The sequence below is a fragment of the Uloborus diversus genome, chromosome 3 (genome assembly GCF_026930045.1).
Source record: "Uloborus diversus isolate 005 chromosome 3, Udiv.v.3.1, whole genome shotgun sequence".
NCBI lineage: Eukaryota > Metazoa > Arthropoda > Arachnida > Araneae > Uloboridae > Uloborus > Uloborus diversus.
In genome coordinates this window covers 188,557,853-188,571,279 of record NC_072733.1, presented here as the reverse complement: position 1 = coordinate 188,571,279, position 13,427 = coordinate 188,557,853, and the positions used below count along the sequence as shown (strand labels likewise).

General features: G+C 32.2%; 1 protein-coding gene across 1 annotated transcript in view; it reads right to left on the bottom strand.

Annotated features, from left to right (window-relative positions):
- Positions 1-13,427, bottom strand: part of LOC129219094 (integrin alpha-IIb-like) — an 85,832-nt gene that overhangs the window by 33,775 nt on the left and 38,630 nt on the right. The window contains exons 5-7 of the mRNA XM_054853413.1: positions 12,586-12,631; positions 9,240-9,397; positions 4,176-4,333 (exon numbers count right to left, since the gene is read on the bottom strand). Coding sequence (XP_054709388.1) covers positions 4,176-4,289 — 114 coding nt within the window. The 5' untranslated portion in view covers positions 4,290-4,333; positions 9,240-9,397; positions 12,586-12,631. The remainder of the gene's footprint in view (positions 1-4,175; positions 4,334-9,239; positions 9,398-12,585; positions 12,632-13,427) is intronic.

The window sequence follows — 13,427 nt, the reverse complement described above, 5'->3', positions numbered from 1 at the left end:
TCTCGAGTGCTATACCTGGGAAATGTTTCAAAATTGAAGACCTAAAAATTCAGTTACAGGCAATATTTGGAAACGCTAGGTGAAAAAGTGATTTTTTCAAGTATATTTTTCATTTGCAAGCAGAAAGAACACTCAAAAAAAAAAAAAAAAAAAAAAAAGGGTAAACATTCCCACGTTTTCAAGATAAGAAACTTGTGCCTCAAAACAGTTTAGAAGACAATAATTTGATATTATTTGTTTCCTATTTAGTTGTGTCACTGTTACACTGTTAAGTCAACCATTACAGCACCCTCCCGAGTGGCGTATCGAGAAAATATTTTGGAGAAGGATTCTCAAAATTTCTGGCCTTCAGAGGGGGTTTTCACCCCCAAAACCACCCTTGAATGCTCTCCAGCTCCATTTCTTACTCTCGAAGTAACTTTCCTTAAAAAAACTGTATATTTTGATTTATCGAGAAATATCAGAAAACTTTTTTAAAATCAAGCATTAACTTCATCTAATTACGAAAAGTTACAAAATTTCATCCCTCTACTGAAGAAAAAAAAAGTGTCTCTCCACTGTGCACTGCCTCTCCCTTAATCTGTTGTTTTTGGAAAAGGAAAGAAATGATTTTTTTAAACCTCCAGGAGCAGATTAAAAGTATGATACCTTTTTTTATTTTTTTTTTTCACAGAAAAAGTGTCAAATTGCCGTTCTCCCAAAAAGTGCCACCCAGGGCGGACCGCTCCCTCCGCCCCACCCTAGCTACGCCACTCCTTAGGACACGTTCCAAGATACAACATATGCACGATTCTTAATAACTAAGATATGTTTAGGAACATGGAACAATGTTCTAATCTTATGTAGCCTTTTAAATTCATTTAATGTTAATTCATAATTCATCATTCATAAATTATTATTCATTAATGATGATTTAATTCATTACCATGAAAAAAAATTTTTTTTTTTTGTTTTTTGGTGTAAAATTGGTTCAAGTATACGGCTGTTTCCTGAATCATGAAGACTTTCCCATAGTACAAATGTCCCAAGGTAAAATAGGATGGTGTACCTTGGGACAGCTTGGAACTCTTACTTTAAATGGCTGGCAATATTTAATATTCGAACAGTCTGACTTTTAGATTTTAAATTTGATTCAAATAATTGACGTTAAAAATTAAAATATGAAAAGTGTCCCGAGGTACAACACTTTTTTCCCTCTATCGATTATAAAACTATTTCAATGGTGTAGTTATTCAGTAGTACTTAAAAACATTCTAAACTACTGGGCTTATATTTTCTTCTATTTAGTTTTTTTGGTTTTTACGCAGTTGGGTTTTTTGTTTTTATTTAATAATTATTTTTTGGAAATAATTTTTTTACTGCATAATCCTAATTCCTATGCCCTATAGTCCCAGTTTCATTGAAATCCGATGCGTAGAGTGGTCACTAGAGGGGGCTGAACAGGGTAACTTGAATTGTAATCACCCTGTAAATTGGACGAAAAAATGTATTCATATTAATTTCGAATTTCGGTCATAATATTTTCATTAACATTAAAATTATGTTGTACGAGTACCAAATCATTTCTTGTCACCCTATATAGTTCTAAAGTATTCACTGCTTAAATATTGCTTCTTTTGAGGAAGTTATGATGAAAGTGGCATTTCAATAAAAGAGGAAGAATGTTGCAGCAGCTTTGAAGATGAATTGCAAATATGATAGAGAAATGAATAATTAAAATTTGCATCTTCATTAAAGTCCCTCTTGTTTAGTTCACTAGGCATTATTTCTCATTGCAGCCTGAGTCTAAACTCTTGGGTAAAGCTTTAAGTTGTGTCAAAGGGGAGGATAAGAAGCAAGAATCACTGCAAACCTATGCATTATCCTAAACATTATTTCCCTACACAGGGTGAATCTAAACTCTTGGGCAAAGCCCATTTCAATGCAATTGCACGTTTTCAGTTGAGTAATATTGCCGCTTATCAACTCTCGAAGAGGTATTGGGCGTCACTTCATTTAGTGTCCTGAAAAAGTGTTCAGAGTAAACAAGAAATGAGTGAACTTATAGTTATACGTTTCGCTAAATTAAAAAAAAAAAAAAAATGGAAGTCAACTAACTGCATTTAAAGATTTTTCTCGCCGTGCTCAGATTTCTACAGTGCTTAGTTTATTTGCTGTCGTGTATTGGGTTTCTCAATACATCGCTCTATCACCTTTAACAACGGTTTACACAAAATAATGTAAACTAGATTTTGACCATTTTTCCATGGAAAATTAATCATAACATTTCTTTTGCAACTGGAAGTACGATTTCAATTATTTTTCACAGCTCCCTTTTCGTTCAGCAAACTAAAAAGTGCACGGGCAAAAAAAAAAAAATTAATATGTATTTTATATTCTCTGATAAGAAAACTGCATCGCTAATTGTTTCATGAAATGTGTGATTTCATTCACATTGGGTGGCGATTCTGATTAAAAATTTAATACGATGAAAAGATTACAAAAATACAAATACATATTAATCTTTTTTTTTTTTTTGCCCGTACACTTTTAAGTTTGCTGAACAAAAAGGAAGCTGTGAAAAATAATTGAAATCGTGTTTCCAGTTGCAAAAGAAATGTTATGATTAATTTTTCATGGAAAAATGGTCAAAATCTAGTTGACATTATTTTGTGTAAACCGTTGTTAAAAGTGATAGAGCGATGCATTGAGAAACCCGCACTACAGCAAAATAAACTAAGCATTGTAAAAATCCGGGCACGGCGAGAAAAATCTTTAAGTGCAGTTAGTTGACTATCAGTTTTTTTAATTTCGCGAAAGGTATAACTATAAGTTCATTTATTTCTTGTTTACTCTGAACACATCACAGGAGACTAAATAAAGCAATGGCCAATTTCTCTTCGTGAGTTGATAGGCGGCAATATTACCAACTGAAAATGTCAGCTGACCGAGGATGAATGAAAAGTACGGTGGGCTCTCTCTATTCTGAACACTCATGGTACTGATGAAAGGTGTTCAGTCAGATTACTGATGTTTTTTTTCATTGTAGAGGGGTACAGGATAATGCATATGAAGGATACAAGGGAAAAACCCCGTCAGTCAAAAAAAGCCAATTTTGAGAAAAAAGCATTTAAATGCTCGACTAATGGGCTTCCCCCCCCCCCCAGTACCATCTATTTTCGAACAAATATTTCAGCTGACTTATGAAATTTTGTCAAAAGATGATAGAATATTTGAAAAGTGTACTTCAGCTACCACTACACTGCATCATTATTTTGTTTCTTTGTGAAAGCTGACTGAGGGGGTTTTTACCCTGTACCCTTCATATGTTTGCGACTATATGTTCCTATTGACTCTTACTTCTTTTCCACAAAAGAAGCAAAATTTTAAATTTTTATTTCCCAATCATATTTACTATGCAACTTTAAAACTGCCGCAACATTTTTCTTTTGTTCAAATGCGACATTCATCATAACTTCCTTAAAAGAAGCAATTTTTCAGCAGTGGATGCTTTGGAACTATACAGGATAACAAGAAATAACTTAGACACACATAAAACAAATACAATTGAAGCTTATAACTACAGGTTCACTCATTCCTTCTTCGACTTTCATTTTGACACTCTCTATGTAAATAAAGGAACGCCTAACACCTCTTCGTGGGTTGACGGGCGGCAATATTACCAACTGGGAATTTCAACTAAACACTCATGTTACCGAACAAAAGTGTTTAGTTAAATTATTAGGGTGTTTATTGTAGAGGGAGATGGGATAATGCATAGGTTTGCAGTGATTCTTACTTCTTATTCACCCCTTTGACACAACTTAAAGCTTTGCCCAAGAGTTTCGACTCACGCTGCAATGGGAAATAATGTCTAATGAACTAAACAGGAAGGACTTTAATGAAGATGCAAATTTTAATTTTTCATTTCCCTATCATATTTGCATTGCATCTTTAAAGCTGCTGCAACATTCTTCCTCTTTTGTTCAAATGCCACTTTCACCATAACCTCCTCAAAAGAAACAATGTTTCAGCAGTGGATACTCTGGAACTATACAGGGTGACGAGAAATGATTTGGACACACATAATACTCGTACAACATAATTTTAATGCTAATGAAAGTATTACGACCAAACTTCGAAATAAATATGAATACAATTTTTCGTTAGCTAAAGAGACTTCCATTCCTACTTACGTCAAGGAACATTTCTTCCGTAATGCACACATTTTCATCGAACTTTAACTTAAGTCGATGACTGAAAGCTGATGTCCTTTGGCCATCTTGTAGAAAAAAACCCCTATGAGACATGAGATTCTGTTTTGTGTGATCTACAAAAATTCTATTTTCGAACTCTGAAAAGAACAAAGAAAGAGCAATGAAACAAAACCCGCGCCTGTCAGAACATATAACATAGTCTTGACCAGTAAATGGGCACTTAAGCACAATTGACTTCTATTGATTCGTAATATCTTAAAAACTATAGTACCCGGTACGCATCATGAGTTATTTTATTGATACGTTAAGTGGAAATGATAAAACCGTTGATTATTAGAAAAAAAAAAAACTGGAAGAACTTTGATGTTTCAATTTCAGGCTCTTCTCTCTTGGGAGGTATACAGTAAAAAGTGTATCTCTGTAAAGCACGGTTAATAAGTGTACAAACGCAACATTTTATTATCGTTTACGGTTTGGAATTGTATTAAAAGATATGACTATACAGCCAATTCATCAAAGAAAAAACTTATGAAACTATATTTTTTTAGAATAAATTACGAATTTTTCATCCACGAGTCAAGCAACTCTTTTCATCAATGTTTTAAAGTCAATTATGGGTGGAATGTTTTCTATACCGATTGTGAAAAGATCAACTAACCAATTCAGTTTTCAAATTAACCGTGTTATACGAGGGATGTTTCAGTTAACTATTTCAGGACTCCTAAGAGGGGAAGGGTGCACCGTGATGACTGAAAATTATACAGCAATGTGGGGTCGGAAATGCTGTCCCTACCCAAGAAATTTGATGTATGGGTGAATATATGCTTACCCAACTTACGCGAACATGAATCCCAACTTACGCGAGGGATGCGTTACAAGACCACTCGCGTAAGTCGAAATTTCGCGTTGTGGTTGAAGGGTAAGTGTAAAAACTTTTTTAAATATATCCAATTATTTTAAACACTTGCAAATACCACCTAAAACTGTTAAAAATCATTTCTCAACTGTAAATTGCTGTTTCTTACTTAAAACTGAATTTTTATTTGTATTAAAAAGAGAACAAAAAGTTTTATTCAAGCCAAAATACGGCTACGATGCACAAAATCAATAATCAATGGGAAAGAAAGATATAAAGTAAACCAGTACGGTACGCATAGTATGTAGTAAAAAAACAAAACAAATGCACTGTAGTTGTAATGTATAGTATATCCAGTAATGATATTTGTAACTTAAAAGAGCGAAGATGATGATAATTTATGCTGCGTGATCAAACCGTTATTCTTATATATTTTTAGATAAACAATTCAGTTGCTTCACTAGGTTTTTTTTTTAAATGATAACACACCCTCTTCCTGGATTTTAAATTCACAATACAAGAGCAGCTTCCATTTTCATAATTTTTGCATTTTCCTTAGATAGTACTCATTGAACTTTTACGGATTTCCTCCTTCTTAACTTTTAATTGTACATATGGAAGATTCACTCATACCTAATTGTCGTACTACCTTCAACGCATTTTATAATTGTTCATGCCTTTAGCGTAACCTTTAGCTTTTCTTTAATTGTTAGAAACCTTCTCTTTTTCTTTTATCTTCACAAACTTTAGATGAACTAGCGCTCTTAGGTACCAATATTTCATCAACATTCACATTTAGAATGAAAAAAAATAATGGAAAAGGAGGAGTATTTGTATAAGCGATGTTCAGACTTGTACGATGAGGGAACTTCCGCTCTCAGTGATGCTAAAAGGATAAAGGTGCATTCACGAAAAAAAAAAAATATATATATATATATGTATATATATATATATATAGTAGCCAATAACAAAACCGATACTTACACACCGCAATTCCTTTCCGAAAATTTTCGTGTTGCGGGCGAGGAATTCACGTTAGATCTAAAATTCTTTACAAGGGAAAAAATCGTGTTATAGCTATTTCGCGTAAGTCGGATCGCGTTGTAGCGGGAGTCGACTGTATTTGAATTCCAATGGCGCATAGAAAACTTTTAGGTTAAACTGATTGCATTATTGTTATTGTATGCTTAATTAATAAACAATATTGTCTTGCATTTGGTCCACACAGTCAATTCTTGCTAACTGTTTCATTTAAGCATTTATAGCGGAAAATAGTTATAAATGTTGTTAGAAATTGGGTTTGGTTTGTCTTTTTTATACTTTTCATTTAAACACGTTCAACATTCTTCTTTAAATAACCTGGCACTTTTTTTTAATCATAATTATACACTTAAGTAAATATCAATAAATACTTTATCATAAAACATTGTAAAAATATTTATTAACATACAAAAAATTATTCATTTTCACGTGACATAATAATTATGTCACCCTCATCTGGCGAAATTAAAAGATTCTAATTTAGCAATAAAATTGCTAAAAGATGTCCTTCAAATAACCAGCGTAGTACAGACTAAAGTTAAAAGAAAGCTAATGGGGTTGAGCAAAATTCAAATAATATTGTATCAATTCTCTTTGCGCTGCTACAATGGGTGCTTGCGCCGTCGTTTCAGTATTTCCTCTGGTAAATGTATATATTTAAATGTTATCGTTACTTAACTGTACGTTTGTAGAATGCAATATTTATTGTGTGTATGCATCACGGATTACGTTTAAGTTCTGGCAAAAAGAACGTGTGAGTTTTTGTTTATAGGTTATATGTGAATTTGTCACTTTTCTCTTAAGTCACTCCTCTGGCAGTTTTAAGGTGAATATTGTTGCCCCTGAAAGCATATTTTCCCCTGGTGCTAATATAACTCAAAAAAGTTCAAACATCATCTGACCTTCATCTTTGGAAGTACAAAAATAACGAAAACTAGTGAAATAATGAATTTTAAACTAAACAGAAATTTTTGCTTTGGAAACGCAAAAAATTCACTTACTGTATACTCACCCATATCTCTCAGACTGTTTGGAGTTCCATGCGCAAAGATGTGAGGTGTGCATTGTAACCAATTGAAAAAACTTCGAACATTTACTTAGACCCATGTACCATTTGCTTTTTTTTTTAAATGTATGATTAAAATGATTTTTCATTTACGGTCTCTTTTCTTTATGGCGCTTCTGTGCACATCACCGCTTTAGGAAAGCATTTCTGACCCCTCACTGTTCTATGATTTCAAGTCGTCAGAATGCACCCTACCCCTCTTAAGAGCTCTGAAACATTAAACTGAGACACCCTGTATATATATAAAGCCGATCAAACATTTTTTTTTCCTTTTAGAAAAAAAACTTCTTGAATATCCAAGAATTGGAAAAAGTTATTTTCGTGAGCAAGCTAAAAATTTTCTATTTGAATCTCAAGTTCTTGTATTGCAAAACATGAGTCATTCCAAAATGAGTTCTATTTTAAAACTTGTCATCGAAGAAGATGGTTATTGAACTGAAGCGTCAATCTAATTTAAAACTAATAATGGCTAATGCTGTGTTTGTCAAACGGATAGAAATGAGAGAGAGAGAGAGCAAAAACCAGCAGTTAAGGGTGGTGGGGGAGGATTTGTTGGAAATGAAACAAGAGATTAATTTTCTTGACTACGAATTCTTTCAATAACGAATTCAGAGAATAACTAATTTATTTTTGGAAAGTGCCTTTTTTTAAAATTAAACTACAGTTCCAGTTGCTGTTTTTGAAGATCAAAATTTTGTCGGTGCTGTATTTTAAGCCATGGAAGGCGCTGTTTATTTCAAGAGAAATACCTATAAAAAGAGAGACAATAAATGATGTGCAAACAAGTAAGGCTCGACCGATGCATCGGCCAGGCCGATGGTTTAAAAATTAAGCCATCGGCATCGGCAGCCGATGCTAACTTAGAAAAAACATCGGCCCATCGGCCTTGAAAAACATCTAAATGCCGATGTTTTTCGGAAAAAAAGGAAAAATAAAATATAACTTTTATTTATAGATTTTTTACTGTATAGTTAAAAGTAAGTACAGAATAGATCCCGAAATCGGGCAGCAATGGGACCAACACCAGTTTTGGGCATCAAAAATATGCCGAGTTTCGGATCACCAAAATTTTTACGACATGGCAGACATACATCAAACACTTACTTTGATTAGAGATTTAAAAATTTTATGCTCTTAAATTGAAATAATCACGATATGTATTAGCATGTTTGTCGAGAAATTCAGTACAAAAATCAAGGCTCAAATTTAGGGGGGGGAGGGGGGAATTTCCGAAATGTTTTTTGCCGGATCAGAAATCAAAAACCTCGATATTATCCTGATTTTAGCTTACTCACTTTAACTTAACACTAAACAAATAGATACTCGCATATTCTGACTCATAATATTGTCCTTAATTGAAGACTTTTTAATAGCAGTAAAAGCTCAATCATAAGAAAAGGGTGGGAAACGCCGAATTCAGGGTTTTTATAGTGATTAAAATCCCTAAAAAGTCATTATCTTTCTTCCTTGCTTTTAAGGCCTGAAAAGAAAACCATTTTTTTTTTCACTGAAAGCTTTATTTATAATTTATAGCTCGTCGCCTTCGAAAAATGGTAGCATGCTGTGATTTTACATTCCTGTATACATGGGCGTAGCCAGATGGGAGAAGGAGGGAAATCTATCCCTCTCTAGAAGAGAACCTCTGACTCCCACGCTCTTTCTAAATGTTTGCAAAGAAAATTTTAAATTGAAATTTTAGGACTTCAACTCCGAAAAATTTCCGAGGGAGAGCGACGTAACCGCTTTTTTGCTGTCATCTGACCAAAAAAAAGCATTTAAAAATTTTTAAAGGGAAGAGGAGAACTATTGTTTCAAGCAATTTCCGAGGTCAGCACTGGGGGGGTGGGGTGGGGGGGGGGGGGGTTAACCACTATCTTGTTGCACCTATGCTTGCACCTCCCTGATGGAAATCCTGGCTACGTCCATGCCTGTGTATATATATAAAAACAAGTAAAGCACAGAATAATTAAGGAACTGAAATAGATACATAAATGCTAAATGCTATGCATTCAAGTCTACTAAGATAATAAAGTGGTAATTTAATTCTAAATCAGGACAGACACATTACAAAAGTAAATACCTAACGTTTGTGGAACGTCTTTTCCTCTGTATTTCAGGCAGATTGTGACGTTTAAACAAGAAACTCTTTCTCCTTTGTACTCGCAAGCGTTGATGTTAGTATTTATTTGTTTTGGATCAAAAGAAATTTTCGGAAAAATATTAATAACAGGCTGAGCTCTGAAAATAAAACATCAGTACTGTGAATGTGAACAAGACATAAATGAGCTTTTTTGTTGAAGTTTTCTGTTGTTGTTTTAAGATTACATATATTAATCGGTTATGCATGGTATTATTTTACATTATCAGAGCTTCTTAAAATTACAAATAGTTGAATGCAAAGAAAACAAGGATACATTTACTTTAAAATCATTACTCATGATTGTTTTTTCAAGATGCTTGTTTTTTTCTTCAAATTTCTTCAAATTTTTTAACAAACATTCTCTAACAAAAAGAATTCATAAAAATGCTATTATACCACACAGCTGAAGAAGGCCAAATCACAGTAAAATGTTTGAAATGTCCCCTCTGCAACAATATTTTTTTTTTACATTTGTTTAGCCCATATAGGGGAATGTGGGGAAAGTGTGAAATAGTTTAGATAACTTTTTTCAAGATGAACAAATTGGAAATTTGTCCTGAAAATTACAGTAGATAAAGAAAGAACAATACATTTTACAATAAAACTTGCATTGAAACATAACCTTTTATTTTTTGGCAGTAAGTTTGTGCATTAAAAAAAAGTTGTTGCATTTTTTTCCATGAGGCAAAGTGAAAAATTATTTTTTTTCCTTATGAAATGTTTTTTATTCGATCATTAAACAAATTTTTGATCAAATACACGGATAAATAAAAGAATGAATGAATAAATAAAAAGAAAATGAAAGAATAATGAGTGAAAAAAATAGCAAATTAATAAAAAGATTAAGTGAATGAATGAGTAATACTGGAATTATTAGATGAAGTTTTGTAAATGAAATAATTGATAAATGAATACGTAAGTGATTTGATAAAAGACTGAACAAGCAAATATGAACTGTTTCAGTTTACCCCATCCACTTTGCCCCGCATGGACATGTCTAATTGTACAAAGCATTTACAATACAAATAAGCTTAATATTAATCAAACAAATACTGCACTGAATATTAGTATGTCTGAATTAATATCTCAAATGTTAATAACAAGAACTTTATCATTAAATATCAGGGCTGCGGAGTCGGAAGGAAAATGGCCGACTCCGACCCCGACTCCTGGATTTTGAAACGCCCGACTCCGACTCCAACTCCGACTCCGACTCCGGATTTTTTTAATTGTATTTTTCAATTCCTTCTCTACCTTCAGGAGAAGGGGGGAAACCTTTAAACAGAGATTAAAATATTAATTCCTTTTTATGAAAATTTCTCATTTTTTTTGTAAACCCAAGATGCATACAAAGTTAGAAATTCAATTTAAAAATCAAATTTTCCAACAGTTACGAGTTTAAAAATGAAATGACTTAAAAATTCCTTTTAAAAAATTGAAAAGGATTACCTTGCCCCCTTTAATATTTAACAAATAGATATTGATCAAATCGTGTGTTTTCAATTTTTGAAAGCTGTAATTTGAGAGGAAAAAAGCTTTTTTTTTCCTAAGTCCAAGTTCTTGAGAGGGTGTGGTTTGCCCCGGGTGACACCCATGTGGTAGGTGACACCTAAAGTTAATTTCAGAGTTTATAAAAGGTATAAATACTTTAATTCTGAAAATTCTCCCAATTATATTTTAAATTATATTTCATCAATAAAATTTCAACGAAAATAGGGCACATATACGTCAGGAGCAAATTTTACACAAAATGCGGCGGTATACAGATTTATACGAATAGTTTTTACTATACCTATATTTCTTCTTCGCTAAATTTTTAATTTCAATTTTATTGGCTGCTTTAGAATTAACCTTAATGTGAAGATTTTAAGATTAACTGCAATTATTTAGTATTGTAATCAAGAAATCATTTATACTTATTTTGCTCCAAATTTTTTAGTGAGAACCAAACTTATAGAAATAGTCTTAATAAAGAAAAAAAACATTAGATTATTTCATCGGATCTTTTGTATTCGTGTTTTCATGCAAGAACTTATTTGAATTTGTCGATCACTCTCAAAAGTTTCCACCTGAGGTACGGGCCCCGACTTACTAAATTGTTACGTCCCTTTTACTATTTTATAACTGAGATCGAACAAAACACTATATTTTTATTTTTATTTGAAATTGATTACTTGAAAATGTTAGGCGATAAAACTGTTTGCTGACAGTTGCTATATATTAGTTAAGTTAAAAAGCAAGCAAACTAGGGGACGGCTACAGAAAGTTCGATAAGCACTCAAGCTAGCTGATTGCCATTGTAGCAGTTATTTTTTTTAATTAGTAACTTTTTATACATGTAATCGAACCAATTGCTAGTAGTCAGTTTTTAAAAAATGCAATAAGAGTCAATAAAAATGAAAGACAAAAAGAAGCCCGGAGTCGGAGTCGACATGTTTTCTAACGACTCCGACTCCGACTCCTTTACCCCAAAATTAGTCCGACTCCGACTCTTCGACTCCGACTCCGACTCCACAGCCCTGTTAAATATTACCAAAAATATTTTTTGACTTACAACAAAATATTACAATATGCGAATCAATATTCGAAAATTGCTTGTATTATCATATTTTTTGATTTTCAGAGGGATCTTTTTCTTGACTGGAATAGACTACATGTGTTACTACAAAGTAAACATTTTACTAGATAGGTGATGCGAGAAACAGAGTAAATATTTCACAATTTCACTTTGCCCCGATAGTTCTCTTTACCACACATTCCCCTACAGTATAAAGGGGAAGGTCGCCTATAATGAACCCTAAGATCAAGAGGCTGTTTTTTGTTTTATTTGAAACAAAACAGAAATAAAAATGGAGAGTCATTGGCAAAATTTTATGAAAAACCATCTTATGTAGACTCAATTGCTATAAATATGAAAATAACTTTTTAATAAATTATTTTTTAAAAAGTTGCAAAATCCCGAATGAGGAATATGCCCCTAAAATTATAGTAAGAATTTTTAAAAATATTCTTTAGAAATTCTCCCTTCTGCACTTGCATTTGAGCAAGGACGTATGGTGCTATTGCATTAAATATTTATGTATTTAAGTAATAATACCTGGAAGAGGACTTTAGCTTTAAATGAAAAATATGAATCTATTAAATGCTGGGATTCAAAAATGATTGTGAAGTAAAATAAATACATAAAATAACTAAATTCCTTTGGTTTTATATCTTTAATGTTTTAAAGAAAAAAAATCTTAAATTATAGCTGTAAAGAATATCAAATGCATGGAAATTATAATACCTGAACAATACAGCTTCTGATGAAGTATAAGCTCCTACCAGTATATCTATGATTAGAAAAAGTAAATTACAAATTAAATTGAACATAAAAACATTTAATTTTATTTGAATATTAAAACGCAAATCCGGTTCTGTAAATGTAAATATGTATGAAATGTATGTAAATCAAAGGGATGGATAGATTGATTTTGCAAAAAAAAAAAAAAAGTAAAAATAAAAATAAATAAATAAATAAATAAAAAGCTTTTCTTGATTTATACGTTTTCTAAAACCAGCTTCGTAATTTTTCTATGACTTGCATATAATTCTTGTCAAGAAAGCATTATGTACAATTTCAAGTAAATCGTGTCAGAATTGATTGAATGCCAATAAATGCTGGAAGCCTTCCCCGCTGCTGTTTCTACAACTGAAATAGTAGAAGTATTTGATGTATAGCATAGCATTGAACCATAAAGAGGTAACCAAAATTATAAGGACAAAAGAAAAATCCCCAAAATCTTTACTGTATTTAGTCGAAAAGTTATGCAAATTTTATGACTGGAAACTAATGGTAAAAGAAACATTTTTAGTTACTTTTATTGGAAATATATAGGAATTTCGCATTCATAGAATGAAGTTTGAATTTAGACATCCTTGTAATATGGACAAAATCATTAGAACAATTAGATTTATGTGTTATAAAAAGCAAAATTGTCTTGTTTTTTGTTCTGCACACTGTAATACATAACGATATAAATGCTTTGTAAACGATTGGGTGCGTCACATTCTATTTTTGCAGTCATACCGCTAGGTACTAAACTTAAAGAATTTGAGAAAAAGAAAATGGTTGATTGAAAAATTTCA